The sequence below is a fragment of the Hemicordylus capensis genome, chromosome 6 (assembly GCF_027244095.1).
Source record: "Hemicordylus capensis ecotype Gifberg chromosome 6, rHemCap1.1.pri, whole genome shotgun sequence".
Classification (NCBI taxonomy): Eukaryota; Metazoa; Chordata; class Lepidosauria; order Squamata; family Cordylidae; genus Hemicordylus; species Hemicordylus capensis.
In genome coordinates this window covers 118967768-118984885 of record NC_069662.1, presented here as the reverse complement: position 1 = coordinate 118984885, position 17118 = coordinate 118967768, and the positions used below count along the sequence as shown (strand labels likewise).

At 47.2% G+C, this 17118-nt stretch overlaps 1 protein-coding gene across 5 annotated transcripts in view; it reads left to right on the top strand.

The window, feature by feature from the left end:
- Nucleotides 1-5607: 5607 nt before the first annotated feature.
- STK31 (serine/threonine kinase 31) overlaps nucleotides 5608-17118 on the top strand; it is an 86392-nt gene continuing 74881 nt past the window's right edge. The window contains exon 1 of one of the 5 annotated variants that reach the window (XM_053261884.1): nucleotides 5608-5658. In XM_053261884.1, the coding sequence (XP_053117859.1) occupies nucleotides 5623-5658 (36 nt within the window). In that variant the 5' untranslated portion in view covers nucleotides 5608-5622. Of the gene's footprint in view, nucleotides 5659-5781; nucleotides 6014-6434; nucleotides 6624-17118 lie in introns of those variants that run through there. The other 4 variants (XM_053261880.1, XM_053261883.1, XM_053261881.1 and 1 more) reach the window with 4 other exon arrangements.

Below are 17118 nucleotides of genomic sequence, written 5' to 3'. Positions count from 1 at the left end.
GTGTGCCTTTTTTTTCTTTTCAAGAACTGAATTAAAATATCTAACTAGTCTGGTATATTCTTTAATAGAATGCTTTCTTCATGCATACATCAGTGGCATTACTCCAGGCTTTAAGCTAAAAGACCACAGACTAAATTCATAAAGATTAAGCAACTATAAACATAATATAATTTTATTAGGAGCTGTTGTTTCACTAAATATGTATCACCTAAAGATATGTTTATTTTTCTGAATTGCTATGTTTTAAATATTATTTATTATTATTTTTGATGATGGAAAATGTCAATAAACCACTAATTAAAAATATACGCCAGGTTCAAAATGATAGCATATAATACTGCCCAATTCAGACAGTTGGTTTTAATTACTTTCATTGGAATAAAACCATAACCGTAATGTTTTAGTAGTATAGCCCTTGACAAAAGTGCATGGGAGTCCCAGTGCCTAGAAATTTTAACTGGTGCCTTGACTAGGATATTCAGAGGTAGAGATATTCAGGGGCAGCTCAAGGAGGGGTGCTGCTTGAAGCAAAGCTGGCATCCTTGCTTCATCAGCCCTGCGTCAGTTGGGCTGCGATGCCACCCTAACTCTCATGTCACTGGTCATGCTCCCAGCCACTGGATTCTTCACTGGGTGGAAGCCCCACGCTGATCACTGCCTCTACTCTTCTTGGCGGTATTCAGCATTGTTCTCCAGTCAGCATTAAGCATTGTTGTCTGGTCTGTTGGACCCTCTATTTCAGCAAACTTCGGTGCTTAATCTCCTTCATTTTGGAAGCAGTCAAAGCACAGAAGTTAGTTGCTGGAGAAAAGAGAAAGAGAGCACACACATGAGGCTGCTATTATGCTTGCTGCCTGCCTCTGGCTGGTGTGTAGCTGCTTACTCTAGCAGGCAGTGGACATTCAAGATCAGCGGCAGTGGTCTCTCTGGCTGTGCCAGATGCTTAGCTCTCTCTTTCACATACTAGGGATTTGCACAACTTGGTTTGGCACTGTGGGGAAAGGAGCAGGATCTTTTCTTTTTTTTTAAGAGAGCAGGTCCTTACCTGCTCTCCACTGCCACACACAGCTTCCTGCTGCAATGGCGCTTGTCTGAAGAACCTGCGTGAGGTGTCAGCACACCATGGCACAGGCCATGGGACAAACGCTGCCCCAGTAGGCAGCAGTGGAGAGCAGGTCTCCACTGCTCTTTTTAAAAAAGATCCCACTCCCCATTCTCCCTTGCCCCACAATCCATGCTGTTTCTTCTTCAGAAGAGCCTGTTCTATATGCTTAACAATGCTGAGAAAGCTTCCATCAATTTGACTGCAACTAACTGGCCTGTAATTTCCCAGATCCTCCCTGGATCTCTTGTTGAATATTGGTGTTATATTGGCTACTTTCCAGTTCTCCAGTACAGACGTTATATATATTTGCAACAAGATCAGCAATTTCACATTTGAGTTCTTTAAGGTCTCTTGTGTGGATGCTATCTGGCCCTGGCTTCAATCATATTTTTCCAGACAGTTTAGAATGTCATCTCTCGTCACTTCTATCTGATTCATTTCTTTAGCCTCTATCCCTGAAAAGGTCAGATCAGGCACAAGTATATGTTCAGTATCCTCTGCCGTGAAGTCAGATGCAAAGAACTCGTTCAGCCTCTCTGCAATCTTCATATCCTCCTTAATAATTCCTTTCACTCCATCATCTAAGTATCTTCCAGGGTTGTGCAGATCAGGAAGCTGGAGAAACAATCAGCAGCCGCAATAGTAGAATGCAGCAGTTCAGGAATGTAGGGCCAGTGATGCAATGAAATAAAGATGCAAATACCTTCACAAGCTTTGGAGGATCACGCGCATAGCTGGCTCAAAATCTCATCATCAAATGTTTTATAACTACTTCCCTCGTACACACAATGCAATCTTATGTTCAGGGGCATAGCAAGGTTGTAGTGGGCCCAGAGACAAGATAAAATGCATCCCCCCTCCGCCCACCGAAGCTCAGCTCATGAAGTAAGGAAATCTTAAATGAGGCTGAATAATGGTAACAAAAAGCATAGATAAAAAAAACACACACACACCTATGTGCCACAATAGGACATCATCCTAAATTATTTTTTAAAAGGTTTTGTAAATTGTGGACGATGCAAGTCATTTAATGGTACTAGAAAAAGACATGCTGTTCTGGTAGCTCCAGGTCTTAACACTCACATCAGTTTCGGAGGATGAAAACAACTGAAGGAAGCCCGGGAGGGTGCGTGGCTGGGGAAGTCAGTCATGTGACTTGCCTCTGGGGGGCCTCCCAAGGCAGTAGGCCCCCAGACAACTGTCTCCCCTTGCCATATTATAGTTGGGCCCCTGCTTATGTTTCTTTAACTGTTTTTTTCAGAAACAACTCTATTTTTCTCCTCTCTTTCCTTTCTGACTCTATGCCCCCCTCCCAGTGTTTCTCAACTGCCGGTCTGCAAGGCGTTGGGTACTGGTCTGTGAGGCATCACTAATAAAAACCACACACCCCAAAACAAATTCTGGGCTGGTGGGGGCTGCCACCAGGAGCTCTCCAGAGCTCATTTCCAGGCAGCCCTTGCTGCTGGATAACATTCACTTTAAGGAAGCAAAATGAATGGTATCCAGCAGTGAGGGCTGCCTGCCTAAAAATGAGCTCTGGAGAGTTCACTCGGGCTCCGTGGATCCTGGGCCCCACCCTTCTGCATGTGATGTCATGTGCAGAGAGGCAGGGCCCAGGATCTAAGGATGTGCACGAAACCACAGAGCTGTGGTCCGGCACTGGGGTGGGGGTTCCTTTAAGGGTGGGGAGAGAGTGTACTTATCCCTCCTGCCGCTTTCCCCCTGCCAGCGCACGTTTTTTGGTAAGCATTTGGGGCGGCAGGATACCTCCCTGCTGCCCCTTCCCCCTCTCGGCAGCAAAAGGCTTCAGAAAGCCTTGTTGCTTACCAAAAAACACATGCCGGTGGGGGGAAAGCGGCAGGAGGGGTAAGTACACCCTCCCCCCGCCGTTAAAGGAACTCCCACCCCTGCGTTAGAACTGCGAACCGTCCCATGATTGGACCGGTCCGGAGGCTTGTAGAATGGCCTTCGGACTGGTCCGTGCACATCACTACCAGGATCCACTGAGCTTGTGCAAGTTCTCCGGAGCTCATTTCTAGACAGGCAGCCCTCACTGTTCATTATCCAGTAATGAGGGCTGCTTGCCTAGAAATGAGCTCCGGAGAGTTCCAGCCAGCTTGAAATTGTTTGTGTGTGTGTGTTTTGAGGGGGTGCGTGGGGGTGAGGCGGGGGCAAGGGGGGCAACCGCCTTACTAACTGCTGGTCCAGGAAACTGAGCACGAAGAATGTACTGGTCCATGACTCAAACGTTGAGAAACACTGCTCTACAGGGTCCCCACAGGGACAAACTTCTAATTAACAAAACCCAAAAGATTTCTAGATAAAATACAATAATTGTGTGGCTGCCATCTTGAAACATGATTGGACCAAAATAAAAAATATCCCCATTGTTAACATCAAGCTCTCCTATATACTGTAAATTTGGTTTGTATTGGATTGTAAACACAGATGTTATTAGTGACACACAGACCAAGCAATCTTATAAGCTTTCTTTGTTTCAGAAATTAGAATCTTGAAACCCCTGGCCTTATTCAGATGCCATTCAGTTATTTTAGTAATTAATTTTTTTGAAAGCAGCTTTCAGAGTAATTGATTAAAATATTTTATATCACTTTTCCACTCTTCAGAGCAGTTCACAAAACAATACTACAAAATAAAGGAGAGGAAAGTTGGTCTTGTGGTAGCAAGCATGACTTGTCCCCATAGCTAAGCAGGGTCTGCCCTGGTTGCATATGAATGGGATACTTGATGTGTGAGCACTGCAAGATATTCCCCTCAGGGGATGAAGCTGCTCTGGGAAGAGCAGAAGGTTTCAAGTTCCCTCCCTGGTTTCTCCAAGATAGGACAAGATTTTTTATTGAACCAACAAACTACCAAAGCATACAGTACGTTGCCAAAGCACAATTATATACAAAGTGGTTGTTCATACATGATATATCTACAAAGATTTACACACAATTATTTGGAAACCCACAAGGTTATGAAGTATATGCAGGTAGTACTGTAACTCGGGGGTGGGGGATTTCAAGGCACATCAAGTAATCGTGTGTGTGTGTGTGTGTGATGTCTGACGTCCATTTCCACAATTTGTCCTATTGCTGTTTAGAAGATATACTCTTGTATTTTTGCACATAACCATACAAACCTTTCCAGAAGAGATTTACTGTCTCATCTGCATGATCCTCTTGGTCGCATCTTCCCTTATTCCTATTCAGGAGCATTGCATAAATGACATACAGGTTTACTAACCTGATTACGAGGAGGGGAACATTCCAATTCCCTACTATGAGGGCACCCGTTCCGTCCCGTTTCCTTGGGACTGAGAGAGATTCCTGCCTGCAACCTTGGAGAAGCCACTGCCAGTCTGTGAAGACAATACTGAGCTAGATAGACCAATGGTCTGACTCAGTATATGGCAGTTTTCTATGTTCCTATTCAGCATGGCTTATATGTTTACAGGGGACATTGATTTCAATGAGACTTCTTCCTTATTGCTACAACCCATGCATATTTACCTAAGGGTTTACTGATCTCAGCAGAATTTCTGAGTAAAAACCTTTATAGAGTCGTTCTGTGTGAATAAGATTGCAGCCAAAAGGACCTTACACGGAAGTGAAGTCAGGTCCTTTTCACAACACACCTACTCAGGAGAAACCCACCTACATTTAATGGAATATACTTTCCAATAAACATACATCTAAGATCTGCCTGTAAATCCTACTGCATTTCGTGGAAACTTCAGAGTAAACATGCAACAAGATTTTTCTGCACAAAATATTAGAGTAGCCTTCCTAGGAACTGCTCCATCCTTCCCACACCTACCAGTTTTTTGTGTAGGTTATTTGGGGAAGGTGAAAACACACCTTGGAAGTAAGGACACATTTTCTTTTTTCTTCGCTCCCGCATGGGTGTTTATTACCTTCTTCTATCGATCGATTTTTTTTTATTTAAAAGAAGTGAGGGCAGCTGGTCTGTTCCTTGGACTTTTCAGTTCACTACCAGTCCGCGTGGGTGTCCCACTCCTCCTTTCCTTTGTTGTGTCTCTTCGCAGGTACAAATGAAAGGCAGTTAGGCAACCGTGTTAATCTCATATTGATTGTAAGGAAATCTTGCGTAACTGCACAGGAACGGTCTGAGATTTTTATTTTTGAAGTGACAACCAAGGGGTTTTTTGCACTGTAGACGGCCGAGCTTGATTGTAAATCCAGCGTGCTCAATGCCGCTTACTTCCGCCAAAGTGTACACAGAATTGCAACCGTCCAGTCCTCTCTAATGCATGTCTGCTCGGAAATAAGTCCCCTGTATTCAATGGATCATATTCCAAACATCAAAATGCAACCTACTCTCAGGCATGCTTAACTGGAAACAGATCTTATTGTATCCAATGGTATTTACTCACAACAAAATATAATTTCGAGGCCTTAGCTATGCATAGCCGGACACAGTCCTAAGCCTGCAAACTTGATGCGCAGTTACCTGGGAACAGGCGCCATTGGGGAATTTACCGTGGCATACAGATGCACAGGCTTGAACTGGAACAAGCACGCAGAGAGGTAAGACCCCTACTTAAAGACAGCAAACTGAAGGCACTTTGCAGCACAGTAAGCCGAACGAATTTCTAGATTCCCCTCCCACAAATTTGTAAGAAGACGCGCAGGCGTCGTAGTATTGAAAGCACCACGTGGCTGCAGTACACAGGCGCAAACTATGCTGCATGTGAGGTGTGGGCGTGAGCGTGCGGTCGCACCAGAGCAACTTTTAATCATAGCAGTTGAGTTCGCTGTTTTTGCCTTTTCTGAAAAGGAAAAAAAAAAAAAAGTCGTCCGATTTAGTTCTGAGATTGTATCAAGACGGGAGTTTCCTTGGTGGGATTTCCCTGGAATCGGTTACGGGGCAGAAGGAGAGTGTGTAAGTGCCGTATAGATGTAAGATATTCTCGCCACTGTTTCTCAACGTTTTTGGAGTCATGGACCGGTACATTCTCCATGCACAGTTTCCCAGACCTGCAATTAGTAAAAGGGTCCCCCCCGCCTCACCCTCACCCCCACTCCCAGGCACTCCCCCCCCCCCCAAGAATTCTGGGCCGGTGGGGCCCGCCGCCGCCAGGAGCTCTTCAGAGCTCATTTCCAGGCAGATCTCACTGCTGGGTAACATTCATTTCGGGGAAGTGAGATGAACGTTATCCAGGAGCAAGGAGGACTGTCTGCCTAGAATGAGCTCCAGATGGTTCTTGGTGGCGGCAGCCCCTGCCGGCCCAAAATTGATTGATTCTTTTTTGGGGGTGGGTGGGGGGAGTTAAATTGCTCACGGACACTGTTCTAGCACATAACCCCAAACAAACAAATCGCTTTCCCTAAGACCGGAGAGCGTAGATTTCAGAAGTCAAAATGTGTAAGGGTCTTTTTGTTGTTGAATCTCGCTCTAAGGAGTGAAAAATGGGTTTGTCGGGCGGTAACTCTGCCCCTCCCCCCTTCTGTGTGGCTTGTTAGCTAATTTGCGACCCTTGGAGGCAGGTGAAGTAAGTGGCTGGAAGCAGTTCTAATTATTTTGCTTAATGTATCTATCTATCTTAGGTGGTCTATGACCGTAATAAAGATTGATTGATATCTATCTTAGGTAGTGCTCTATGTAGATAGAGCACACTAAATAGTTATGTGCTTTTCTTATGTTTCAGAACTTAATAATACACCAACTCTTCTGTAAATTAGGCCAGTTTATTATTGTTCTCATATTGCTTTTATATATTATCTCTGTATTGAGTGTCAGAAAGGGGTTAAAGCTGCAAGATAGTGTTAGTCTCTAAAGTCGCTAGTGAGTTCATAGCTGAGGTAAAACTTGAACTGGAGATCTGACAATTTACATCTTTTCTTGTTGTGCTATGCCTGCTGTGAAATCTAAGATGATTTTATATTTTCTTGTATTAGTTGATCAGTTGCCAGCGATTTCTCCTTGAAAGGTGTTCTTAGTCTATTTAACAGATCAAAATTATGTAGTATTTAGGTGTACTTTTCTGGACCACGTCTCCAAAACAAGACCACATCTATCCTACCTTTTAGAAAAACAATTCCTTTAAATGGAAGTCAACTGGGTCATTTTAGACATCCAGGTGCTTTCTGCATGGTGGAGCAGGTAGTTTAAATGGTGATAGAAACATCCACATTTACATGAATGTTCAAATGAGTTTCATTTTAAGAAAAAAAAATTGGCAGTGATTGAACCCAAGACAGCAACTTTCCCCCAGGATGCTGGCAATTTTAACTACAATGTCCTAAAGGAACCACTTCAAATGGAACTACACTGTTCAAAGTGTGTGGGAATATTTGTTTATATTGTAAAGAAAGTTCATTTCAAGTGGGAAAACATTATTTACCATATGAAACCTGTTTATTGCAATGTGTATGGCAGCAAAGATTTCCAGCATGTTAACTAACAGTAATCTTAGATAATCTATATATATATATTTCTCCTGGGTGTGCCCAGGAGAAATGCGTCCCGGCAGCCCAGCTGATTGGCTGGGCTGCAGGGGCGCCTGATTGGTCCTGGCGGCACAACCCAGGAGAACCAGCGGGCCAGGAGTGTGGGCGGCCATGGTGGCTGCGGAGCCGAGGTGGCGGGCCCGGCCGGGCGAGGCGGCAGCGGGCCCAGGTGGAGCCGAGCCGGCGGCTTGCGGGCCCGGCCGCGGAGGCAAGGCGGCGGGCCATGCGGCAGCGGCGGGCCCAGCCCAGCTGCGGGGAGGCCAGAGGCGGCGGCGGCGGGCCCGGCCACGGGGAGGCCAGAGGCGGCGGCGGCAGGCCCGGCCGCAGGAAGGCCAGAGGCGGCGGCGGCGGTGGGCCCGGCCTGGCCTGGCCGTGGGGAGGCCAGAGGCGGCGGCGGCGGGCCCGCTTGAGGCACAGATGCTCTGTGCCCGGGCCCACTAGTAGTTTATAATCCAGGTGTATGCAGCTATACAGTTCTGTGCACTTTGTGACCATTCTAGAAGCATTTATACCTAATCTTGCCAACCACATCTTTCTGCTACAGAGGGAAGTCTTGTGCGTTTGATTTGCCCTCTTTCACTTTGGTTTGTCCATCTCCAATTAGCAGGATGGCTAGAATACTCAATTATGTCTGGCTAGAATACTGTTGCCTGGGCCCATATTATTCTCACTTGATATATAGCACACTTCTTATGCACTATATACACTATATATATTATATAGTGTTGGGACGTGGGCGGGGAGGTGGCGTGGCTGTGGTCTATAAGGATAACATCGCCTTTACCAGGGTCCCTCTTAGGGTATCAGACCACATTGAATGTGTATACTTAAGTTTGGGGACCAGGGATAGATTGGGACTTCTGTTGGTGTACCGATTGCCCCGCTGCCCAACGGAATCCCTTACTGAGCTCATGGACTTGGTCGTGAAACTTGCGTTGGAGTCTCCCAGACTTTTGGTACTGGGGGACTTCAATGTTCATTTCAGGACCAATTTATCCAGAGACAAAATCTCTCGGATTCGGGCCAACTTAGATGGTGACTCCACAATTAATTTGATGTCTGAACTGGAGGTGTCCAACAACTCCTCTTATATGATTTGACTGGATCAATTTCAGTTTGTGACTCCTGAGGATGTGGACAAGCTGCTTGGAGCGGTGAGGCCTACCACTTGTTCTCTTGACCCTTGTCCAACATGGCTTGTTCTATCTAGCAGGGAGACTGTTGTAGGTGGCTTGATAGAAATCATAAATGCTTCTCTGAGGGAGGGCAAGATGCCTCCTTGTCTCAAGGAGGCAATTATTAGGCCTCTTCTAAAGAAGCCTGCATTAGATCCCTCAGAATTGAGCAATTATAGGCCAGTTTCCAATCTCCCATGGCTGGGCAAGGTAATTGAGAGGGTGGTGGCCTCTCAGCTCCAGGCAGTCTTGGAGGAAACTGATTATCTAGACCCATTTCAAACTGGTTTTTGGGCAGGCTATGGGGTGGAGACTGCCTTGGTCGGCCTGATGGATGATCTCCAATTTGGAATTGACCGAGGAAGTGCGACTCTGTTGGTCCTCTTGGTTCTCTCAGGGGTTTTGATACTGTTGACCATAGTATCCTTCTGGAATGTCTGAGGGTGTTGCGGGTGGGAGGCACTGTTTTACGGTGGTTCCACTCCTACCTCTCGGACAGATTCTGGATGGTGTTGATTGGAGATTGTTGCTCTTTGAAATCTGAGCTGGGAGAGATCATCAGGGGATTTGGAGCTGGGTGTTATCAGTATGCTGATGACACCCAGATCTACTTCTCTGTGTCAACTTCTTCAAGAGCTGGCATATCCTCCTTAAATGCCTGCCTGGAAGCAGTAATGGCCTGGATGAGGGAGAATAAACTTAAGCTGAATCCAGATAAGACAGAGGTACTTATTGTGCTGGGTCAGAACTCCAGAGACGATTTTGATCTACCTGTTCTAGATGGGGGTCACACTTCCCCAAAAGGAACTGGTTCGTAGTCTGGGAGTACTTCTGGATCCACACCTCTCCTTGGTTTCTCAGGTTGAGGCGGTGGCCAGGGGTGCTTTCTATCAGCTCCGGCTGATACGCCAGCTGCTCCCGTTTCTTGAGATCAATGACCTCAAAACAGTGGTACATTTGTTGGTAACCTCCAGACTGGACTTCTGTAATGCGCTCTATGTGGGGTTGCCTTTGTACGTAGTCTGGAAACTTCAGTTGATTCAGAATGCGGCAGCTAGGTTGGTCTCTGGGTCATCTTGGAGAGACCACATTACTCCTCTGTTGATGGAGCTACACTGGCTGCCAATAGGTTTCTGGACAAAATACAAAGTGCTAGTTATAACTTATAAAGCCCTAAACGGCTTAGGCCCTCAGTATTTAAGAGAGCGCCTTCTTCATTATGAGCCCCACCGCCCTTTGAGGTCATCTGAGGAGGTCGTCTCCAGTTGCTGCTAACTCGTTTGGTAGCTACACAGAGACGCGCCTTCTTGGTTGCTGCTCCGAGATTGTGGAATGCGCTCCCTGCTGGGGTACAAGCCTCCCCATCTCTGGCAATTTTTAAAAAGCTTCTGAAAACACATCTCTCCAACCAAGCTTTCTCAGCTTTTTAAAACTTGTTTTTAAATTGTTCTGATTATTTAATTGTTTTATGATGTTTTTAATTGTTGGTTGTTGTTTTATGCTGTGTTATAATTTTTGTTTTAATTATTAATTGATTTTAATGGTGTTTTAATGTAAACCGTCCTGAGCCTTTTGGAAGGGCGGTAGAAAAGTTTTAATAATAATAAACAAACAAACAAACAGGACTCTCATTAGTGGTGTGTTAGTGGATTGTCAGCTGTGATCTCTTCTTAGCTTTGTATCATGGACATTTGCAATTGTGCTGTATGTATCACAAGTCATGATGATAAAACTTTCAGAGATGCGGAGGTCTTCATGCTTGCTTTCTGAGTTTTGTGAACACAACTGAAGCCACATCACATATGCTCCATGTTTGTCAAGCAGTCTTCTTCCCTTTGGTGAAGGATGAGGAGACATCCCAATCACTGAAAGCATGGAAGAAGGAGAGTCCTTGTTCTTTCAGATCCCGTTGCAGCAGTGACATTGTGTACTGGCACCCATTAGTACAGTGGTTCTTAACATGGGGTCTGCCAGATGTTACTGAACTACAACTCCTAGCATCCCCAACCATTGTGGCTGGGGTTGCTGGTAGTTGTAGTTCAGCAACATCTGGTAGACTCCATGTTAAGAATCACTGTGTTAGTACTTTGTGCCTTTACCAAGAGCGACCCACGGTTTGGAGACAGTTATTTCAAGAATAATCATATTTATCGTATTGTCATTTATTTGACAACCAGTATCGTGGTTGTCAAATATCACTGTTTGCATTGTGCTCCTGCTTTATCAATAAACATTATTTTTCCACAGCCCGAGGAGGTCATCCTCCATAGTATGGGATTACAGACTAAGCATGCTCCAGACAGCAGCAATGAAAGAACTGCAGGTGTGCCTAGCTTACCCCGTAGGAGGTGACCAAGCCCCAGTTCCGGTCCTGTCTGGAAATAGCTTCGTTCCTTTGCTCTTGCAAAGTGTTTGGTTTTTGCGTCGGCTAGCTAGCTTTCTACCTTTCCCCCCTATCCTCTCACTTTCTGCTGTCTAGCATTGTGTAAGGTGGGGAGAGAAGTTGCTTTTCTTTTGATTTTTGCTCAAATTTGCCAGTCTAGACTTGGTTTGTATTTCCAGTTTGGCCTCATTTTGGTCGTGTTTTTGCCTTTACTTTCATTTTTTCTTTTAATAGAGTGTGCTCACGTGGGCGCCCTGCTCGAGGGCTCCCTCTCAGAGGGAACCTTCTTAGACAGAAGGGCCATCCAACCCACCTGCATCTCCGTTTCTTGGGGGGGGGACCGTCTTACTTCCCCCCCAGGCGAACGCTGCCCTCAACAGAGGCCAGTTGTTACAGCTGTGTCCTCTAGCCACTCCAAGAAGGAGTTAAAGAAGGCTAAGAAAAAGACCAAACACCTGAAGGACGAGGTGCAGAAATGCGCAGCAGCTGCCAAGTCACGTTCTGTGCCTGCTTCAGCCGTGTGCCTGAGCGAGTGGCTCCTCATGCAGGCAGTTTGAAAGGAGCGCCTGCCCCGCTGCCTGTTGGAGCCTGAGAGAATGAGAAGGGCTTGTTTCAGCCTCACCCTAGGGACACCTAGCCGCAAAAAGAGGCCCAGATCACCTTCACTTTCATCATCCTCTGAAAGGGCCTCTGTGCTCAAGCGGGCCACCCCAGCTCAGCCATCTGGGGTCCCAGCCAGGCCCATTCCTCCTCCACCTTCTGCAGCGGTGCCGGACCCTCCCCCCTAAGCCTACCAACCCCCCTTCTGATAAAGAAGTGGGCTTGAGTGGCAATGATGGAGACAGTACCTCCCAATCTGCCAAGGAAGAGGGGGAGCTCTCGGATGAGGACACAGGGATTCTTCTCCCTTCCTCTTATCGCCTTTTTTCCTCCTCTGATTTCTAAGTGAACCTCTCTAAGGCGAGGCGCGCTATTAATGATGTCACCCAGATCGACAATGCCAATTCTCTCTCTCGATCATAATGTGTTTCCTTCCAGCTCGGTGCCCTTGGCAACAGTTCAGTTTCCTCAGCTTTTCAAGGACATTGTGGTGGCGGAATGGGCGTCCCCCGCCTCTTCTAAGACACTGGGGCTGATTCCCAAGAAATACTACAATCTGCCACCTGAAGTCTCCTCTCTCTTGGTGGTTCCTGCAGTGGACCCTCCTGTGGCTCAATTGGTGGCCCAGTCTGTGGTGATCAAGAAAGGTGAGGGGCAACTCAGATCCCCTGAGGATCCCCTGAGGATCGTAAGGCCGATATGCTCCGTTGCAAGTCTCACTCTGCCTTGGCCATGGTCATTAAAGTGGCCACTATAAATTCTATTTTTGCCAGGGCGTCTATGCTCTGGGTTAAGGAAATTGCCATCTTGATCCCTCCTGAGCTTACCAAAGTGCACCAGGGATTGAACAAACTGGCTAAGGCCACCACCCTTATGGCAGGCTCTAGCCTGGATTGTATCCAGTATGCGGGCCATGCTGTGGTGGTGGGGGTAGCAGTCCTTTGTTCCCTGTGGCTTAAACACTGGAATGTTGATTTCCATTCCAGGCTTAACCTTTCCGCTTCACCCTTTGCTGGGGCCCGGCTCTTTGGGGAAGTCCTAGACCCGACTTTGGTAGAATAAGAAAGAATAAGAAAAAAGCCCTACCATCCAACCATCGTGACTTCTGTAGGCCTTTTTATGAGCCCCTGGTGGCGCAGTGGTAAAACTGCCGCCCTGTAACCAGAAGGTTACAAGTTCGATCCTGACCAGGGGCTCAAGGTTGACTCAGCCTTCCATCCTTCCGAGGTCGGTAAAATGAGTACCCAGAATGTTGGGGGCAATATGCTAAATCATTGTAAACCGCTTAGAGAGCTTCGGCTATAGAGCGGTATATAAATGTAAGTGCTATTGCTATTGCTATTGCTATTTTTAGTCTAGTAATCAATCGTTTTGTCCCATCAGGGGAAGTCAGTGGCCTTCCTGGTCCTCTTCCAGAGACTACAGAGGCTCCACCTACTGCCCTGCCTGGCGTGGCCAGTGGTAACAACGGGGAGGTGGTACATCCAGAGGTCGTTCCTCCCCACCCTTTACCCAGGCACCCCCCCAAAAAAAACCCAATGACTATCTCCACGTAGGAGGCAAGCTTCTTGAATTCGCTGCTCAATGGGAAGCCACTATCCAGGACTGCTGGGTACTATCCACTATCTCCCACGGGTACGCCGTGGACTTCGTCACCCCACCCCGGAACCACATCCCCAGAACCTCATGTTCAAGATGTCTGGACAAACAGCGGCAGATGGCTCTGGCGATTCAACATCTACTGCACATCAGCGCCATTGAAGCAGTACCATTGACAGAGTTATGGCAAGGCGTTTACTCGTTTTTGTTTTTAGTGCCCCAAAAGGATGGAATTTGGAGAGCCGTCTTGAACCTGAGGTCTCTCAACCGCTTTGTATGTAAATGGAAGTTCCAGATGGAGTCACTTCGCTCCATCTAGGAGGCAATAGCACATCTAAACTTCCTGGCGTCGATCAGTTTGTCAGAGGTCTATCTTCACATGCCTATTCTCCCGGCTTATCGGCAGTACCTCCGGTTTGTGTACGATGGCTACCATTATCACTCAATCAATTTATTACAGCCATAGTCTGTACAGAGAACATACAAAGATAAAAACAGGATTAAAAACATAATATGCGAACAATAATATAATACACAATAAACAGGACAAAGCAATAGCCACCATTATAATACAGATCCCTCCCCTTTGGCCTCTCTTTGGCCCCAAGGATTTTTACCAAGATAATGGTGGCTCTGGTCGCTCACCTATGGTCCAACGGATACACGTGTACCCGTAGTTGGACGATTTGCTCATCCGGGAATCATCCTTCACGCTAGCCCAGCTGTCAGATGATGCTGTCGGTCCTCAGCACCCATGGCTTTCTCGAGAACCAGCAGAAAAGCCATCTAGTTCTGTACCAATCTCTACAACATCTGGGTGCCCTCTTCGATACCTGCGGTCTGTCGATTTCACTGCCTCCAGACCAGGGTCATAAGCTGGCCTCCCTCATCCATCTCCTCATTCACTCACCTTTGGCGGACCTCATGTTTCTGGCTCAGGTACTGGGGTCCATGATTTCATGCCTGGAGTGCACCCCGTGGACTCGCTGGCAGTCTCGCCCGCTGCAGTGGCTCCTTCTTCCTTTCCAGGAGGACAGCATGGCCTGCACACACAAGAACATTTCCCTAACACCAGAAGTCAGGTGTTCCCTGTGGTGGTGGCTGTTGCCGGTCATGCTGGAGAGCCTCCCTCTCACTGTCCCGAGCCGGACGATAGTCACGATGGATGCCATTCTGTCCGGCTGGGGGGCCCATTGCTGCGGCCAGTATGCGCAGGGTATATGGTCATCGAGAGAGAGCCAACACAATATCAATTGGCTGCAGGGTGGATTTGATTTAAATCACGATTTAAATCATGATTTAAATCACTAGCAGGGTGGATAAAAATAAAAAAATCTGATTTAAATAAAAAAATCCAATTTAAATCAAAAATCCAATTTAAATTTAAAAAATCAGATTTTTTTTATTTAAATCGGATTGTTTTGATTTAAATCGGATTTTTTTGATTTTTATCCACCCTGCTAGTGATTTAAATCGTGATTTAAATCGTGATTTAAATCAGTTTGATTTAAATCAAATCCACCCTGATTGGCTGGAGCTGCAGGCTATCTGATTAGCCTTGCTACAATTCTATCTATTGGTCCGTCACTCCCATGTCTGAGTGCGCACGGACAATGTGACTGCCAAGTCCCACATCAACAGGCAGGAAGGCACACAGTCCTTGTTACTCATGATGGAGTCTGACAGACTCTTCCAGTGGGCAGAACAACACCTGTCCTTGATAGTGGCGGAACATCTACAAGGCATGTCAAATGTCCAGGCAGACTGGCTCAGCAGGCAGTCACTAGATCGGACAGAATATTTCTTGCATCCGGAAGTGTTCCACCAAGTTGTGCATTGCCTCAGTCAACCACTAGTGGACCTGTTTGCCTCTCCATGCAACCACTTACTTCCCAGGTTCTTCCCCGCTTCTTCTCCCCACAAGCAGAAGCAACAGATGGCTGCCCGGCCTTCTTTATGCCTTCCCTCCCACCATGTTCCTGGACAGGGTAATCCAGAAGCTATGCCTAGAGAAGGCAGAACTGTTACTGATCGTTCCCTTCTGGTCTTGGAGACGCTGGTTTTCCGATCTCCTACAGCTCACCATCTCCCCTCCATGGCATCTTCCAGTGTGGCCGGACCTTCTACTCCAAGGCCCGCTCCGTCACCAGTGGCTCCACCTAGTCACCTGGAGGTTGAACACGCATTGCTAGGAAAGAAGGGTTATCCCCGCTCTGTTCAGAACACTATTCTGGCCTTGCGTCGCCCATCTGCGACCAGTATTTGCCAGACTTCCTGGGCAGCCTTTTCTAGATGGGCGCTCAGGAAATGCACAGATCCCTTGGCAGCAGGCACTATTGAGGTTCTGTCTTTCTTTCAAGCAGGCCTTGACATGGGGCTTCGCCCCAGTACACTGAAGCACCAGACCTCGGCCTTATCCTCGGTCCTGCGCCTTCAGTCTGGCACTTTATCGCAACTCCATTCTCATGTTAGGATGTTTCTGAATGGGGCATCAAACCTGCCCCCCCAATCCACAGGTTCCCTACCTGGAGCTTGAATAAAGTTCTTAATGCTCTTACCCAACCCCCCTTCGAGCCCCTCTCTTCGTTTTCTCTCTCTTAAGTTCACTTTCCTGGTGGCGATCACCTCCGCCCGCAGGGTGTCACAGCTTGGCGCCCTATCAGCTCATAAGGAATTCTGCGTTTTCCAGTCAGAAGCAGTAATCCTGAAACCTGACCCCACCTTCCTCCCGAAGGTCAATTCCGCCTTTCATAGATTACAGGACATTGTGCTGCCCTCTTTCTGCCCCTCCCCTTCCCACCCTAGAGAAAAACTCTGGCACACTCTGGACCTCAGACGGGCCCTCCGCATCTATCTGCGCAGAACCAAGGACATGCGACGTATCGGCTCCCTCTTTGTCTCCTATCATCAGTCATCTCTGGGGCTCAAGGTTTCCAAGGCTACTCTTTCCTCCTGGATTAAATCCTGCATCTCGGTGGCCTATGAGGCCCTCAACCTTCCTGTGCCGTTAGGAATAACGGCCCACTCTACCCGCAGTGCGGCTGCCTCTGTGGTGTTCTCAGTGAATATGTCCTTGGTGGAGATCTGCAAAGCTGCCGCATGGTCCTCCATCATGCCCTTTATCAGGCATTATAAGATATCCTCCTTTCACATTTAATCCACATCCTCTCTGAGCCCGCCCTTTAGCTTCCATTACTAGCTTGGGTATGTCCCATACTATGGAGGAGAACCTCCTCGGGCTGTGGAAAGAGAAACATTGGTCTTACTGTGAAGGGTTCTTTTTCACATCCGAGGAGGTCATCCGGCCCTCCCAAGAATGTGTTCTGCTTCCCTTTCTTGTGTCATGATTCTTTTCTAAGGGAGGGCATGGCGTGTCTGGGCTGAGGCGACTTCTGGGGGATCTTGGCTTAGTAGTAGGCTGTTTGGGATCCTTCTGTATTCTGTGCTGGTTGTACTGTGTCTAATCTGTTTATTTTCTCCTGTTCTTGAGAGCACTTCAGTCCCGGAACTGGGGCTGGGTCGCCTCCTACGCAGTAAGCTAACCACGCTTACAGCTCTTTCATTGGTGCTGTCTGGAGCATGCTCAGTCTGTAATCCCATACTGTGGAGGATGGCCTCCTCGGATGTGAAAAAGAATCCTTCATGGTAAGACAAATGTTTCTTTCTTTGGTAAAATACAGGAGGGGTTTACCATTGCCATCTCCTGCGCAGTATGAGATGATGCCTTTCAGCATCTTCTCATATTGCTGCTGTCTGATATAGGTGTTCCCTCCATAGTTT